The following is a 17,414-nucleotide window of genomic DNA, read 5'->3' as shown; positions in this document are numbered from 1 at the left end:
TGTGGTTCAGGTTATTGACCCCCCCCCCGCCCCCGAGTTACTCCTGATTTACACTAAAGTGAAAGGGAATTGGCCCTTTGACATCAATGGAGTTACTCCTGATTTACATCAGAGAGGGGAATTGGCCCCATTGTCCCTCCTCTCCCCAAGTCACTCCTGATTTACCCCAGGGCCGGGAGGGGAGTCTGGTTCTAAGGCCGTTGGGCCAGCACGCCAGCCGGAACAAACCAGTAAGACTCAGGCCTGCCATTTTGCTCAGTTCCCTTTATTAGCTGCGGTTCCTGGCTGCCAGCCCCACATGCTGGGCTCTGCCGGGCTCGTTAACCAGCGCAGAGCCCGGGGCAAAGCCTGCCCGTGTGTGAGCTGCGGTCAGGGGGCGCTGTCACGGCCCTGCCTGTGCGGGTCAATGGGTGACACCGGCAGGATTCTCGCCCGGCCCCTCGCCCGTTCCCGACTGCTGCTCCATGATCAGGGCCATGTAGACCTCAGCCGCGGCAGCCGCCAACTGGAAAGACTTGCAGGCCGGTGCCAGTGCCCGAAGCGCCTCCTCCAGGTGCCCAGCGGCCGCTGCCAGGGCGTTCCTAGCACGACGCCCCGTGACGACATCGGGCAGGTATTCGCCCAGACTCTGCACCACGCCGGTCCCAGAGAAGGGGCCATTCTCGGGGGGCTCTGCAGCCGTTTCCACAGTTGGGCCACCAGGGGTGGCACAAGCGGACACAGCCCTGGCAATCTCCTCGCTGCTCTGGCGCAGGGCGTCCATCGGCAGGTGCAGGACCGGAGGCCTCCAACTCCCGCAGAGCCACCTCCAGCCGCTCCGGGAGGCCGGCGTTTTGCAGTAGCACGGCCACCATGGGGCCACCCACGCTGCCGAAGATCCCCATGGTGGCCTGGTGGAAGTCCCGGACGATGGCCCCCTTCTCCTGCAGTGAGGTGTGGGGGGAGGCCATGCGGGCGTACAGGTCCCGGCTGGTGTTCTTCCGCACATGTCTGTCCGTCTGCTCTGCTGCGGCGTGCATCTCCCACGCCGCCCACAGCAGGCGCTCCAGGCTCTCCCCCACGCCGACGCTGCCCCCCACCGGTTCCAGGGACACGCTGGTGTCAAGGTGCTGGTTGAGGATGCGGAGCAGAGCGTGGGTGGCCAAGATGCATCCTTCCAGGGAGTCGAGCAGGGACTGGCTGGCACGCACGAGCCTCTCTCTTTCGCTCTCTGTGCCGGAGAACAGGGACAGCATCACGAGGCTGGGAAACAAAGCAGAGAGCGCAGGTGAGGGGCTTAAAGAGTTTCCCCTCCAGGATCCCCAGCGCAAGGCCAAGGGGATTTGCAATGGAACCGACAGGGAGCCCCTATGAAATGGAGTAGAGGGAATGCTGTTTCACAACAACCCTGGGAGTTGCCTGTGGAACTCACTGCCTCATGATCTTGCTGATGCAGAGAGCCCTGAAAGACCCAGAAAGGGATCTGACGTTTATATGGCTAATGAGGAGAGCCAGAATGACATTAGAAAAGAATTTCTTTTTTGTTAAGTTTGATAAGATTAAACACTCTCATGCTCCAGGGCATGACCCCCTCTCCAACTAACAGCTGTCAGGCAGGAACTGTCCCTGCGGCGGTGGTGAGGTACAGGGGCACTGTTGTGCTAGATGGGGCGTGCAAAGCATGTCAGTCCCAGACTTCGCAGCTGCTGCGGGCCCCAAGAGAGCGACACTGCGAACCAGAGGCAGCGCACCCTTGGGGTGGAGCCCAGGGACAGGGTGTGTCGAAGTGATGGGGGAGTCTCAGGTCCGTCGACACTGGACTAAAAGCCCCGTGGAACAGCGGCATCTGGTCTGACTCAGGCTGGGGGGCTAAAAATTGCCATGTAGATATCTGGGTTCAGTCTGGAGCTCAGGCTCTGGGACTGTCCCCCCAGGCACAGTCCCACCACCTGGGCTCCAGTCCAAGCCTGCACGTCTACACTGCTAGTCTGCAGCCTGGCAGGCCAGACACAGGTGTTTAATTGCAGTGCAGACATACCCTGAAGGGCTGCATTGCACCCAGGGGGCCGGTGTAGCGGCACAAACAGCTCTCGCTCCCGTTGTAGCCACTGCCCTCTCTCTGCCCTTACTTCTACTTACGATTTGCTGCCTCCTCTTTGGGGGGGGGGTTAAAAGGATTAAGGGGGGCAAATCCCATCCCTCCCGTTTTGCGACCATCCCCCAGAGGAAGCAGACCGGGAGTGTTTTCCACCACAAACCCCATCCCTCCCGTTTTGCAACCATCCCTGGACCAGTGACAGGTGCATGTGCAGCCAAGTCATTGGAAATAAGCAAGGAGAAGCCAGTGGAAAAAATGAAAGGGGCCACTCTGGTCTCAACTTGGGCTCAGGGGCATGCTCCGTTCCCCCAAACCTTACCTCCCTTTTCACAAATTCAATGAAAGGGGCCACTCTGGTCAGGAAGCAGATCGGGATTGTTTTTGACCACATACCCCATCCCTCCTGATTCGCAACCCCATGGACAGGCGGTAGCAAGTTAACAAACTGTCACGTTGTGTGGCAGAAACCGCACCCAGTAGCAAAATGGGAGGGTTGTGTTTCGTGTCGTTACACCTGGCTCCAGGCACCAGCTTAACAAGCAGGTGCTTGGGGCGGCCAAGGGAGAGGGGCGGCACCTGTGGCAATTCGGGGGCGGCAGGTCCCTCACTCCCTCTAGGAGCGAAGGACCTGCCGCTGAACTGCCGCCGCCGATCGCGGCTTTTTTTTTTTTTTTTTTTTTTTGCTTGGGGCGGCAGAAATGCTGGAGCCGGCCCTGACCAGCCACTGGGGATATTTGACTTTTTAAATAGATAATAAAATGCTTTTTGGCCAAGGAGAGGGAAAGGAGGCAAAGGAGTGGGAGGAAATGGGGAGAGGGGTTTGGGGCTGCAGAGAGGGCAGGGGGAAATGGGGTACAGTGGTAGGGGAAGGGACAGAGGTTGGGGGGCTAAGGCCAGGGGGATGGGGTTGAGGGAAATGGGAGGAGAGAGGCGGGGCACTGGGAAGGTGCAGGAGAGGGGCACCTCTCAGTCCCACATAATCTCCTTCCGTGTATGTGCTGAGATCCAGGTGTCCTTGCCCCTCCAGTGCATGTCCGAGCCCCCTCTCTGACCTACATGTGATCCGGCATCTGGGGGAAGGCCCAACTCACTGGAGGAGGAGCTGAGAACAGGGCATGCTGGGAGCCTGCTTGTTCAACAGCCTTTTTAATACGCAGGCACCAGAACTGCATTTGCAATCCCAGGCCTCATGGGTGGTGGGTGAATCACAGGTTCGGGGAGGCTAGCCCCCGGCCCGGCCCACCCCTTCTGCCTGAGGCCCTTCCCCTCCTGTCCCCCTTCCCCCGCCGAAGCCCAGCGCCCCCACCCCGAGCGCTGGGCGGCCCCAGCCACCCCAAGTCCCAACCTCAGAAGGCTTCCCGGAAGAGGAGCAGCCTGCCTAGGCTAGGGCCAACTAGCAGCAGGGAGGGGGAGCGGCTCGGGGCTGTTTGGGGAGGCACAGCCTTCCCCAGCCTATTATACGCATCGCCCATGCCAGCCCTGGTCTCCCCAGTCACCATCCCAGAGCTGAATCAATCAATGGGGCAACGTTTTAAATAAAGGGGTGAAACAGCCCTGCTGCGGGGTGGAGTCCCAGCACCTGCGCAGAGTGCTATTCCAGCTTCGCTTACTAGCAAAGCCCTCCAGTACGTTAATAGCCACTTCATATGGGGAGAAGACAGTGGTGGGCAAAAATTTTGGCCTGAGGGCCACATCTGGGTATGGAAATTGTATGGCGGGCCACGAATGCTCACGAAATTGGGGGTTGGGGTGGGTGAGGGCTCCGGCTGGGGGTGCGGGCTCTGGGGTGGGGTTGGGGATGCGGGTTTGGGGTTCAGGAGGGTGCTCTGGGCTGGGACCAAGGGGTTTGGAGGGCAGGAGGGGGATCAGGGCGGGGGCAGGGGGTTGGGGCATGGGAGGGGGTCAGGGGTGCAGGCTCCAAGCAGCGCTTACCTCAAAGTAGCTCCCAGAAGCAGCGGCACGTCCCCACTCCGGCTCTTACGCAGAGGCACAGCCAGGCAATTCTGCACGCTGCCCCGTCCAAAGGCGCTGTCTCTGCAGCTCCCATTGGCCGTGGTTCCCGGCCAATGGGAGCTGCGGGGGCGGTGCTTGGGGTGGGGGCAGCGTGCCGAGCCCCTTAACTGCCCCTATATGTAGGAGCCAGAGGGGGGACATGCCACTGCTTCTGGGAGCTGTGCGGAGCCACAGTACGCACAGAGCAGGGCAAGCCCCCGACCCCGCTCCCCAGCTGGAGCGTCAGAGCGAGGCAAGCCCTGGACCCTGCTCCCCGACAGGAGCTTGAGGGCCAGATTAAAATGTCTGATGAGCCGGATGCGGCCCTCGGGCCATAGTTTGCCTACCCCTGTTCTAGAGTGAAAGTCTTATAGAGATCCAGGGAATAGATGCTTCATATGCTGAACCTAATACCTGTACTGTACCACTTTAGATACCATTTGACCAGCCAGTGAGGACCAGTCTGTTATCAACCCACGGGCTGGAATGCTGCTGGCTGTGGAGATCCCCAGAGTGTCAAGGGGTTCAGAAGCGTTTTGAAAGGGTTGAGATGCTGCCGTTCTTCTCAAGCTGTGAAGGGTCCAGGGGACTTGAGTCCAGAGAACCAATGTGTGGGAGGTCAGACTAGATGATCATGATGGTCCCTTCTGACCTTAAAGTCTATGACTCAATGAGACACACACAGCACATACAATGGCCACACTACAATGACTGAGAAATCATCTCTGCGAGATGATCAGAGGGGACGGTGCTTTAATGTGCGTGCTCAAGATCAGAAAGGTCGATATCATGTGGGAACCTTATATTTGAATATCTGTAATAGCAACAAAATGGGGACGTCTCTATACGGCGTGCCTGTAGATTTACTGCCCAACAGCTTTTCTTTAAATGATATTCACAGTATTCCAAATCCTATCTACAATGGGTTGTCCTATTTATAATAATTTCTGTGTGCCTGAGATGTCAGTTTTCCCAGGGCACTCTGTGGGACTCTCTTCCAAGCCGACTGGGCAATATTACCACCTACTTAACAGGGTTTTACATACATACAACAGCCCTGAAGTTGAACTCTGTGTCCTGCCTTGTGAAAAGAGCTCTGGCCTGGCTTTCACCAGAGAGTGAAGCTGAGGTGCGGGAAGAAAGGGAGCATAATAGAGTTATACGTAATATTGTGTGAGTGACCCCAGACCTCATTACACCACTGGGGCCGTTTACCTTTCTGGGTTGGTTTTTATTCCACTTTGCGTGGCCCTGGCTGACAATGAAGTCGCCCCAAACCAGGTCTGACAAACTTGCTAAGAGACGCACTGTATGTTTGTACAAACAATTCAAGGTACCTCCACACTGCAATGAAAGACCCCTGACATGGGCAGGCCTGGCTCAGCTGGCGGGGCCACACAGGGCTCAGGTTGTGGGGCTATAAAATTGCAGTGCAGACGTTCAGGCTGGGGCCGGAGCCCCATGGGGGAGGGTCTCAGATCTCAGGCTCCAGCCCAAAACCAAATGTCTACACAGTTCATTTTAGCCCCGCAGCCCAGGCCTGAGTGAGCTAACCCAGGCTCTGACTCAATGCCACAGGGTTTTTTTTATCTCAGTGTAGACGTAACCCAAGCCACATCCCCACCTGGTGTAAATTGGCCATAACTCCAGTGGAACCCGTGCGGCCAGATCCCAGCTGGTGGGAATCAGAGGGGAGGATCTGGCCCATGGGACCTGCAACACACACACAGTTTGCAGGCAGTCCCCAGCTGGGAGGGGGGATGTGAAAATTCACTCCTGATACAGCCCCGCCAGGGGCAGGGATGAATCAGCCAGGCTGAGCTGATCATTCACACTCAAATCCCCAGCGAGCGGCTCAGGGGCTTGGGACAGTTTAACCTGAGTGAGGGGGCATGGATCTCAGTGTCATGGGCTGTGGGTGGGACTCGCTCTGCAGGTTTCTACGGTTAAAGGGCAGAGAGGAGGCATTGCTGACTCTGCCCCTGCTGGGTCCTGCTTGATGGGGTGGAGAGAAGTGAGTGTGCGGGGAAGGGGCTCATTAGCTGTTGTCTCCAGGGAGTTGTTGCTCAGATGGAGGACAGCGTAACTTTACAAACTGCTACCATCACAATTTGCTACCGGTCACAGTTACTGACATCTACTGCGTCTGAGTCTGACGAAGTGGTCATTCACCCATGAAAGCTTATGCTCCAATACGTCTGTTAATCTATAAGGTGCCACAGGACTCTTTGTTGCTTTTGACATCTACTGGGTGTTCTTTTCTGCTGCTCTGTGACAACGTGTTACCACCTCCTCCCACCCCCAGCCCCCGTGTCCAAGTGTAGCAAAATGTGATGGATGGGGGGTTTGCCTGTCACAGTTTGTACCATTCCTCATCTGGTCCGGGGGTAGAAAATTGTGACACGTGGGGGGTCGTGTGTCACAGTTTGCTACCTCTCGCCTTTCCCTATCCTTGGCCCAGAGGTAGCGAATTGTGATGACGCCTGTTTGCCTGTCACAGTTGCTATTCTACCTTTCTCCAGCCTCTGGTCCAACATAGCAAATTGTGATGGACGGAGGTACGCCTGTCACAATCTGCTAGCTCTCACCTTTCCCCATCTCCCGATCCAGGGGGTAGCAAGTTGTAAGGGGGTCGTAAGTTGTAATTGCCCATCACAATTGGCTACCATTGAGAAAGCTCTGTTGGAAATCTGGACACAAAGAAAGAAAGGGAGTGTTGTCATTTGGAAAAGCACTTCTACAGAGTTCAAATGCAGGGCTGTCGTATGTAAACCCCATAATGACGGTATTGTTTTTTCTTTATTAGTCTCATTGCCAGGGGATGCTGTGAAGGCCAAAACTATAACTGGGTTCAAAAAGCAATGAGGTAAGTTCACGGAGGATAGGTCCATCAATGGCTATTAGCCACGAAGAGCCCGCAGAGTTGGCTGCTCCAGGATGTGCCGTCTGTGGTGCTCAGGGTTGGGGAAATAAAGCCTCAAAGAAGATTCCCAGGTGGACTCCGAGTCCGTTAAAGGCCATTTTTACTCATGACTCACGACAAATGAGTTTGAGAAACTAAATTCGACTTTATTCTTTCCAAGCCAAAAATAAAAGCTAAAATCTCCTCCCCACACCCAGAGCCCAGCTCAGCGCAAAGCATTTCAGCCCCAGCCCAGCCCGGTGCTGCTCCCGGCTCCCGCAGGCATCGGCAACGGAGCAACGTTGTACAGTGGGCAGAAAAAGGCAGCGGATCCATTAGAGACGCCGGGATTCAGTCACAGAGAAGCAAACGCTGTGAGAGCAGGAAAGCCAGGGAGCTCGGGTTAACGGGAGCCGGAGAACGGTGCGGCATCGCCAATCCCGGCTGAGGGGTTTAGCCCCCAGGGACGTCCTTGACGTGCATGTGGTGAGTGTGACAGAGAGAGTCTCCGTCGTCCCAATAAAGGATGCTGTGGAGGGGGATAGCGGTGACCATCGTGGTTCACAGACTCCTCATTGCCCTCCAGTCGCAGTGATGGACGTCAGCTGGCCTCAGGGCCGGCCAGGCCTGTTGATTTCCCTAGTTTCCTTCCTATCTCTGCTCAGCCTTGTTCACCCAGGAATCATTGATGCACCCAGCAACTCCACAAGCAGCGTCATTTGTAGCCCTTTAGGATTCAGGGACAGTTTCACCCAGCAATCACAGGCTAGTTCCTGTCTCTCTCCGGCTCTAGTGCAGCAAGTTAACAATTCTCAGCCTCAGCTGTCTGGCTCTCCAGAGAAAACCCTGCAGTTTCCCAGCCCTTTATCTCTCTCCCGACCGTATCTCCCGTCACTGCAGGGATCCAGCAGGAACTTCCTTCCCTGTTTCAGTCTCTGCCTCTCAGCCTGCGACTCTCACACTGGCCCCCATCGGTGTTTGCGCTGATGGTGATGTATAATAATCATTGTTCAAACAACACTAAGATCTCATGGCAAAGGGTCATAAAATGGTACCAATAAAATAAGACAGGGTTCTAGCAAGTGGTCATTTGTCTTATGGCATCCCCAATAAACCTGCACTACATCCTGTAAAACAAAACTAATATCCTACGAGGTGACCAAATGGCCTTCAGCAAATAGCTCAGTGGTTTGAGCATTGGCCTGCTAAACCCAGGGTTGTGAGGTCAATCCTTGAGGAGGCCATTTAGGGATCTGGGGCAAAAATCTGTCTTGAGATTGGTCCTGCTTTGAGCAGGGTGTTGGCCTAGATGACCTCCTGAGGTCCCTTCCGACCTTGATAGTCTATGATTCCAAATAGGTCACAATACAGGGTGGACTATAAGACACTCGCGGTTTCATAATAATCAACATCCCAGAGCTTGTTTCAGATGATTCAAAATCAGGAGAACGGACTTACCCATGTTCTCCTCTGAACTCTCTACACCTGCCCTGTTTGGAGCCTTCTTACATGGTCCCATTAGTTACAAAAGTTTTAACATCATCCTAATGAAAGGAGAAAACCAAAACTATGGTCTGCAAATAATCGGAGGTTGGTAGGAAAGATACTAGTATGTGTACATTGGGATTTAAGCTCAGAACGATCACAGAGGGTGGGGGATTCATTTGAATTTCTCCTCCAGGTCTGTGACACTTAAATCTCCAGCCCTCATGAGTCTGATTTAGCATGAATGAAATCAAAGACATCTGCAGGGGAATTGGATTTAAAAAAAATAAAAAAAACTAAAGCCAGTCCTAGTGATGGAACTGATAGAATTTCTCTCCTGTGTGGAGTCCCCAATGTCAATTCCACTTGAAACATTTTCCAAGTTAAAGATATTTAAGAGGTCTATTCCCTGTATGGATTTCCTGATGCCTGATACAAGCTGACCCCAGCTGAAGCGTCTCCAACAGTCAAGGTTTCTCTCCTGTGTGGATTCTCTGATGTCGAACATGAGTTGATCTCCGACTGAAACTTTTCCCACAGTCGAGGCATTTATAGGGCTTCTCTCCTGTATGGATTTTGTGATGTTTAATACGGGCAGAGTTGTCAATAAACCTTTTCCCACAGTCCAGGCACTTATACGGTCTCTCTCCTGTGTGAGTTCTTTGATGTGAAATCAGATTGGAACTCCAGCTGAATCTTTTCCCACACTCGAGGCATTTATAGGGTTTCTCTCCTGTGTGAGTTCTCTGATGTGAAATGAGGTACGCGCTCTGATTGAAGCTTTTCCCACAGTCTGGACACTTATAGGGTTTATCTCCCGTGTGGGTTCTCTTGTGTCTAGTAAGGTGCGCGCTCCGATTGAATCTTCTCCCACAGTCGAGGCATTTATAGGGTTTCTCTCCTGTGTGGACTCTCTGATGAATAATAAGGGCAGAACTGTCACTAAATGCTTTCCCGCAATCCAAGCATTTGTAGGGTTTCTCACCCGTGTGCTGCTTCTGATGTCTAACAAGCTGCATGTTCCAATCAAAACTTTCCCCACAGTGTAGGCATTTATAGGGTTTTTCTCCCATGTGGCTACTCTGATGTGAAATAAGATCTGAGCTCAGAACAAAGCTTTTCCCGCACTCCAGGCATTTATACGGTTTCTCACCCGTGTGGGTTCTCTCGTGCCTAATAAGATGTGAGCTCTGAATGAAACCTTTCCCACAGTCAAGACATTTATAAGGTTGCTCACCCGTGTGGGTTCTCTCATGCCTAATAAGATGTGAACCCTGATTGAAACCTTTCCCACAATCAAGACATTTATAGGGTTTCTCTCCTGTGTGGATCCTCTGATGGGAAATAAGGTTTGCGGTCTGACTGAAACCTTTCGCACAGACAAGGCACTTATATGGTTTCTCTCCAGTGTGGATCCTCTGATGGGAAACAAGATGTGATCTCCGCATAAAGCTTTTCCCACACTCGCTGCATGTGTTTTTTCTCTCTTCTGTGGGGATTCTCTGCTGGGCTGTGGTTTCCTTGAGATCCTCACAATCTCCACCATGCTTTATGGTTTCACACGTTTTCTTCCCTGGGTCGTATCCCAGCAGCCTCTCCGACCTGCGCTGGTTTTGGCACGTTTTTCCTGGTTTATGATTCTGGTAAAAATTCCCCTCGGATCTTCCCAATACCGTTCCCTGCAGACCCACGTCCTCACCACCTTCCCGCTGTGGATTCTCCTTCTCATTCACCATTCCAGCACCCCCTGGAACACAGAGAGCGAATCCAGACAGGAGTCATCCCCTGTGCCGGGGAGAAAGGAACGAAAGGGGAACAGCAAAGAGGGGGAAAAACTCATAACTGCTTGGGAGACTGAGAAAGGGAACATTTACTAAACCCCTCTGTAATTTTTCCTTCTCTGAGGTGGGTTCCTGGTGCGCCTGGATCCATTAGAACTGGGATATTTCTCCTCATCTTCCAAGCATGGAAGCTCCTCTGTAGTTTCACAGTGTACTGCACCAGGTACAACAACGGCACCACAGGGTGAAGCCAGAAAGAGAGGCTTTAAAAATATAATTTAAAAAATCATAAAGCCTCCATGATTGGAAGAAATAACCTAGTTCTAACAGACAACACAGAGCACCAGGGACCCACAACGGAGAAATTGGATTCTGCCTCCAGATCCCTTCCAAACACCCAGGGGATTGTAAAGTCCGGGGGCGGGAAGCTCCTGCCAGGTCTCAGTCAGCGTGGGTGGGTGACATCTGCCCCATGGATGGAGCTAGTCCCAGGAAGGGAGGGGAAGAGACATGAATGAATACAGACAGGACAAGACAATGCTTCTGCCACCTCAAAGGATGCAGGATAGAGATGAATGAGGCCTCCCTTGTGTTTCTGACTCTCCTATCCCATGGCTGGGGGAGTGGAGATCAAAGTCTGTTTTAAACGGGCTGTGGGGACCTGGGGGGTCATTCCCCTGAAATCGCAGGGTCTGGCTGCACAGCTGCTGGGAGGTGTGATCCCCAGCTTGGTAGATGGACAAGCACGAGCGTTAAATAATAGCAGTGTGGCCAAGGCAGCATGGGCTGTGGCTCGGACTACCCACCTGAGTACAACCCTGCTCTAACCCTGGGCATGTACTCAGGTGGCTAGCCCAAGCCGCTATCTGCGTGGCTATTTTTAGGCGCTAGCTCTAGCAGAACTAGTGGATGTAAATCTACCTGAGCTGGGAATCCCACCTCCCAGAGGCTGTGTGGACGTAATGTAAGTGACCAGAGAAGAACCTGAGTAGGAATCAAACTGGCCACATCACAGACCCCAGGCTTCCAATAACCAAGGCAACACAACTCCCTTACCCAGCGAGGTCACCGTCTCATAGTTCTCCTGCATGACGACCCTGTAGAGGGCTCTCTGAGCGGGGTCCAGCAGAGCCCCCTGCCCCTCGGTGAAATACACAGCCACCTCCTCGAAGGTCACTGGCATCTGAAACAATAAGCACCAGAGATATAGAATCCCACCCCCACCCTGCTCAGAGCAGCCCGGAGGCTTCAGGAGGGGAGAAAGAGAGAGGCCCTTGTCGCCCCCAGCCAATGGAGGAGGGCAGGGGCCTTCCCATTTATCACACACCTGCTAGCCAGAGGCTGATACAGGAGATGGAGCCCCTCAGCAGGGTCCAGGGACAGGAATCCCAACCCCCTCCCCATTCCCAGCTGCTGGGTGTGAGGGGACCGGGCCTCTCCCGGGGGCCTCACCCCTGGGTGCCCCCTTTGTATTTCACAGCAGCCTCTGTCTAGTGGGTTCAGGCTCCAGCACTGAAAGTCCAGTCAATTTTCCCAGCCCTGTTGGTTTCTTTCCCGTTCCAGAAATGGGGGAATTTTTATTCCATCCCCCAAAAGGGCCTGTTCTGAACATTATGCCACAAACTGAAGATGTCCCAGCAGGCTTGTCCCATCCTGTCCCCACCTCCCTCACCCTGTGTATTTCTTGCTCTAGCCCTTCTAACACAAACCCACCAGCAGCCCCCTGAAAATCCCCTCTCTGAACGGGTTTCCCATCCCCCCACAGGATGTGTTGTAGTCACTGGGATTGGGCAGTCCTACCCCTGTGGGGAGCTCCATTTTCAGACAGAGAATGAAAATTCATACACAGTTACAATCACCGATAACAATAAATGTTGCTAGGAAAAGGTACGCAAAGGAGACAGGCTGGGTCAGCCCAAACAGAAAGATCTAAATAGACATTGGAGAAGTGGGCCTGAAACCTGGATCTCCTAAAACCCAGGTGAGTGCCCTGCCCCAGGGCTGGAGTCAGTCTCCCTCTCTCTTACCCAACACATATGTAACCACTTCTACATGGTGGAACAGCTTCAATGGGAGAGACTGAGATGTACCCTGGAAAACCCCAAAGCCTTGTGCACCTGACTCCAGGAGAGGGTTCACAGCTGAGAGTGACCAAGTAGCGATAGCTGCCTGTGTCCCTTGAGGGGCAGGGGCGTATGACCCACCCCTCTCCTCGGCATTTCCTATTGGCTAGCTCAGGCAGCTCCCCAGTCAGCATGCTGTGTTTTGTGGATCCAATTTTTAGCTCTGCCCAGGTATAATATAGGGAGACTAACTCAGGGCTGTGAATTCCACTCAGAGGCAAAGCATCTGAACGTTAGGTGCTGCTATGCTGATCTTGTAATGCCTAAATTCCTTTGTACATCTAGCCCTCAGCTATTTTCCCATCAGTATCTGGGAGACACTGGTCCCTTAGCTGAGGGAGGCTCATTAAATATGGAGGAAACAACTTGATTCGCAGATATCAGGGGGAAAGTTTATCGCAGGGGAGTTTAATCTCCCACCCACCCAATCCCCATGTGGTGTTATGGATTTTTAAGGCCAGAGGTGGAAGAGACCACTGAATTTAGAAAACCTAGTCTGACCTCCTGTATGGTACAAGCCACTGCAATTCATCCAGTTACTCCTGCATTGAGCCCAGTCCCTTGTGTTGGAATAAAACACATATACCAAGGTATCCAGTGCTGAATTTAAGAGATGGAAAATCCGCTGCTTCCCTTGTTAGTTTTTTCAGTAGTTAATCACCCTAATTTTCCATTTGTATTTCTCTGGCTTTCACTTTCAGCCATTCTTTCTCCTTTCGCTTTTCTCTGCTAGAATTCAAGAGGTCTTTAGAGTACCTGATCATTTCTTCTTGTAATCAAATCAATGTCTCAGGGCAATATTTCTCCTCCCAAATTGAGGAAATCTTACATCATTCAAAAATTAGAGTGCAAACATCAGTGAATTTTGAGATTTTATATTACTATTTGATAACTGAAAGAGAAAATATGGAAATGATTCATGTGTAAGTTAATTAGAAAGGAGAAGTCAATTAATTTTTCTTAGTAGTGGGTATTTAGAGAAATAAATGAGCAGATAATATATTAATCTATAAATAGAGAAATTGAACAAAATTTGAGAGGATTTTATATTAAAATCTGGCAAGTGGAAAAAAGGGGAAAAAATCTGAACGGTTGTAGAGCGGTATTTTATTAATGGAGAGCAAAGGGACTAGACTAGTGGTGATTGTATTGCTATATTTATATATAGGCCTGGAAGATTTCTTTTTAACTAAGTCAATAGATAATATCAATGTTTATTTTTAAGGGTTTCCATTTTATTTGTATTAAGTTTTCACAGTAGCCCTGGACAATTGCCCTGCTTGCTATCCCCTAACACCAGCCCCAGTTTTTATATGCAGAAAAAGAAGTTGTTGTGGCACAGCTGGGCCGTGGGGCTTTTATAGCACGTTGTGGGGGCTTCAGAAAGAAAAAGGTTGAAAACCCTGTATTAGGATACAGTCTGGGAGCGGGTCACACTCCGGGCTGTTCAGTAGACCAGGATCCTGCCCCCGTTCAGAGCAGGTGTCTCTGATGGAGCAAACAGGGCCCAGCAGCAGTTCAGCGCTGGGGAGATTCACCCACCGCTGGGGCACGAAGGGGCCTGTCTCCGGGGAGGGAGGGGCTCGGAGGTTTGTAGCGGGGTTACATTTGCAGATCAATAATAACCCCCCCCCCCATTTCAGTCTCATTTCTCACCCCTCCCTTGCCTGACAGCCCAGCCCCAGGAACACAACAGGGAACCCCCTGGGGCCCGCCCATGCCCCCCCCCAGCCGCTCTCCCCCGCCTGAACCCCCAGCTGGCCCCGGGGGCAGATCCTGGGCAGAGCCCGGGCGGCGACTCGCTGCTGGGGCCGCAGCTCCGGTCCCTCCGCCAGGCGCTTCCCAGCCAGGGAGCAGCTGCCCGGGGCGGCGAGATCTGGGGCCGCTGGTGCAGAGTCACTTTCCCGCCCGGCCCCGGCCCTTCCCCCGGGTCCCCCCATCACCTGCAGGCTCCGGCTCGGGGCTGGGGCGGGCAGAGCCCGGGGCGGGAGGGGGGTTAGTGCCGGTCTCTCCCCGCACGGACCCCGCCGGGGAGCAGCAGCGGCTCAGCCCGGGCTCCCGGCTCCCAATGGAGGATCTGACCCGGGAAGGTAAACAGAGGCCGAGCCGGGGCAGGCTCTGACTGTAACACAAACCGGGCCCCGCGCAATTCGCTGCTGGGCTCCTAGGGACTGGGGATGCTCAGTCGAGGTCCCCTCCAGCCCTACACGTGTGTGGTTGTCTGAACCCCGCCGGGTGCTGGGCCGGGCTGCCCCAGGGGCAGGGGCTGCAGAGCAACGGGTCTAGCGCTAGGACCCAGGAGGGAGCTGGGGACGGAAGTGAATTGCCCTCGCTACCGTAACGCTTTGTTGCTGGTGGATTCCAGGTTCCGTACAAGATCCCCGAGCCCCGGCGGCTGGTGCTGGGAGCCCGGAGCCCTGGCTGCAGCCGGGAGAGGGGAATCTCCAGCAGGGCCCTTCCCGCTGCTCCCCAGGAGCCTCTCCCAGGGCAGAGCCCCCAGCCTAGAAATGCATCTACTGCTGCTGCAATGGCAGATGTTCAAGTTATAGAAGACTCATCGGCTGCATCTGTTACAATCCACATCTTAGAAGAGTTAAATGCTTGTCAACTGGACCCCAAACAGATGGCTGCTTGTGCCTTTGGTGGAGCTGCAAACTTCTCTGGAAGACATGGTGGAGTACAAGCTTTGCTCAGAGAAAAGTGTAACCCTAATCTCTCCTAGACACACTGCAGAGGCCATCTACTCCAACTAGCATTAGTAGGAGCTGCAGAATCTTCAAAAGACATTTAAAAAGTTATAAATGTAACGTCTTCATTATATTCTTTTTTCAGCAAGAGTCCAAAAAGACTGAATATCTTGGAAAATATAGAAGATACACTGAGACTGAAGTTCAAATTAGTCCAACCTGGGAAAACCCTCTGGCTTTCTCATGAGCGATCCTTGGCTGTGGTCTTAAAATTACTCCAGCCGTTATTACTGGCTTGGGAAAGTATCTACCAAGCTGGGATGGATCTAAGTAGTGAGGCTGGTGGATTACTTTTGCTACTACGTTCAGAGAAGACTATTGCCATTCGCTCTCTTGTAAGTCTACTGTTGAAACCACTTGGGTCATTACACAATGCCATCCAGGCATCTGCTACAACAGTAGTAGATCTTTGTCCAGCAATAGAAGCTATATGTGGATCAATCCGAGAGCGATCCATTGAAAAAGTACTGGAAGAAGCAAAGACTTCAGTCCAGAAGTTGACTAATGAAGGCATTTATATTGAATCCTTAAGTGAAGAGGACAAGAAGTGTTTAAGACAACTGAAAAAATACACAGACTTGATTCTAGAAGTCGCTGTTGTAGATTTTTAAGATTCTACTCAACCTCTACGTAGGTTTTACAGATGCCTGTCCTATAAAACAACGACAGTTGAGTGGAGTGAGGCACTACCAGCAACGGGGTTGTCATGTGATCAGGACAGAATAGAGAATTTGAACACAGAGTGGAATATCATACGAGGAATGAATGAAGATTTGACTTCAACTTCTTTTTTATTATCGCTAGTGGCTCGACCCAATCTTTGTGCTATGTTTCCTGGGATGAAAGAAGTAGGAATTCATCTCTTGCTACTCCCAGTCACAACAGCTGCGGTTGAACGTTCTTTTTCATCATTAAATAGAATTTTGTGTTCTGAAAGACGTTGCCTTCTGCCTGATCATGTGAATGAACTAATGAGCATATCAATTGAAGGAATGGAAGTACCAGACACACAAGAAGCTACCAAAGATGAACACATTGCATTCAAGAAGTTCATTAACAGAGTTGTGCAAAATTATAACAAGAAACCAAGAAGGATGTAGACGTAGTGCTTCATAGAAGGCTTGAGTAGCCAACTTTAATTTGTGTGATGATTTTAAACATGAGTTAAATCTAATAAAATGGTCATGAAACATTGTTCAGTTTTTACTATGGTGCCATACAGCCCACCTTCACCCTTACAGTCTCACCCCTCATCAGCCCTGATTCCACCCCCCCACCCCGTAAATTCGAACACATCCCCGAATTTTAATTTCTAGGGAAACCACTGGGTGACCTGATCCTGCTGGCTCTGCCCTGAGCCGCTGATTGGGGATTAGAGTGTGAATGATCAGCTCAGCGTGGCTGATTCATCCCTGCCCCTGGCAGGGCTGTGTCAGGAGTGAATTTTCACATCCCCTCTCCCAGCTGGGGACTGCCTGCAAACTGTGTGTGTGTTGCAAGTCCCATGGGCCAGATCCTCCCCTCCGATTCCCACCAGCTGGGATCTGGCCGCACGGGTTCCACTGGAGTTATGGCCAATTTACACCAGCTGGGGATGTGGCTTGGGTTACGTCTACACTGAGATAAAAAAACCCTGTGGCACTGAGTCAGAGCCTGGGTTAGCTCACTCAGGCCTGGGCTGCGGGGCTAAAATGAACTGTGTAGACATTTGGTTTTGGGCTGGAGCCTGAGATCTGAGACCCTCCCCCATGGGGCTCCAACCCGAACGTCTGCACTGCAATTTTATAGCCCCACAACCTGAGCCCTGTGTGGCCCCGCCAGCTGAGCCAGGCCTGGCCATGTCAGGGGTCTTTCATTGCAGTGTGGACGTACCTTTGAATCGTTTGTACAAACATACAGTGCGTCTCTGAGCAAGAGTTTGTCCTACCTGGTTTGGGGCGACTTCATTGTCACTCAGGGCCACGCAAAGTGGAATAAAAACCAACCCAGAAAGGTAAACGGTCCCAGTGGTGTAATGAGGTCTGGGGTCACTCACACAATATTACGTATAACTCTATTATGCTCCCTTTCTTCCCGCACCTCAGCTTCACTCTCTGGTGAAAGCCAGGCCAGAGCTCTTTTCACAAGGCAGGACACAGAGTTAAACTTCAGGGCTGTTGTATGTATGTAAAACCCTGTTAAGTAGGTGGTAATATTGCCCAGTCGGCTTGGAAGAGAGTGCCCTGGGAAAACAGACATCTCAGGCACACAGGAGGGCAGAGCTGGGGAACCGTCCCAGCAGGGGGCTGAGGAACTGGGGCAGGGCAG

At 52.4% G+C, this 17,414-nt stretch overlaps 2 protein-coding genes, 1 long non-coding RNA gene and 1 pseudogene across 3 annotated transcripts in view; 1 reads left to right on the top strand and 3 right to left on the bottom strand.

Annotated features, from left to right (window-relative positions):
• The window catches only part of LOC122172572 (zinc finger protein 436-like), a 140,244-nt gene that overhangs the window by 103,252 nt on the left and 19,578 nt on the right, over positions 1–17,414 (bottom strand). The gene's annotated exons all lie outside the window — the stretch shown is intronic.
• On the bottom strand, positions 245–14,426 carry LOC135974972 (uncharacterized). Its single transcript, XM_065564679.1, has 2 exons — positions 14,304–14,426; positions 245–1,242 (listed from the first exon to the last, which is right to left on the bottom strand). The coding sequence occupies exon 2, from the start codon at positions 1,233–1,235 to the stop codon at positions 582–584; it is 654 nt and encodes a 217-aa protein (XP_065420751.1). The 5' UTR covers positions 1,236–1,242; positions 14,304–14,426; the 3' UTR covers positions 245–581.
• LOC122172571 (zinc finger protein 501-like) lies at positions 7,118–11,420 on the bottom strand (annotated as a pseudogene).
• LOC135974993 (uncharacterized) lies at positions 14,344–16,301 on the top strand. The gene is made up of 2 exons (XR_010592062.1): positions 14,344–14,450; positions 14,726–16,301. It is a non-coding gene; the product is annotated as an uncharacterized LOC135974993 (long non-coding RNA).

Source organism: Chrysemys picta, chromosome 12 (assembly GCF_011386835.1).
Source record: "Chrysemys picta bellii isolate R12L10 chromosome 12, ASM1138683v2, whole genome shotgun sequence".
Taxonomy (NCBI): Eukaryota; Metazoa; Chordata; order Testudines; family Emydidae; genus Chrysemys; species Chrysemys picta.
The sequence above is the reverse complement of the archived record's forward strand: the minus strand, read 5'-3'. Positions and strand labels throughout refer to the sequence as shown.

Excerpts from the sequence above, each read along its gene's own strand:
- LOC135974972 (XM_065564679.1), bottom strand. The coding sequence starts at position 1,235 with ATGCTGTCCCTGTTCTCCGGCACAGAGAGCGAAAGAGAGAGGCTCGTG.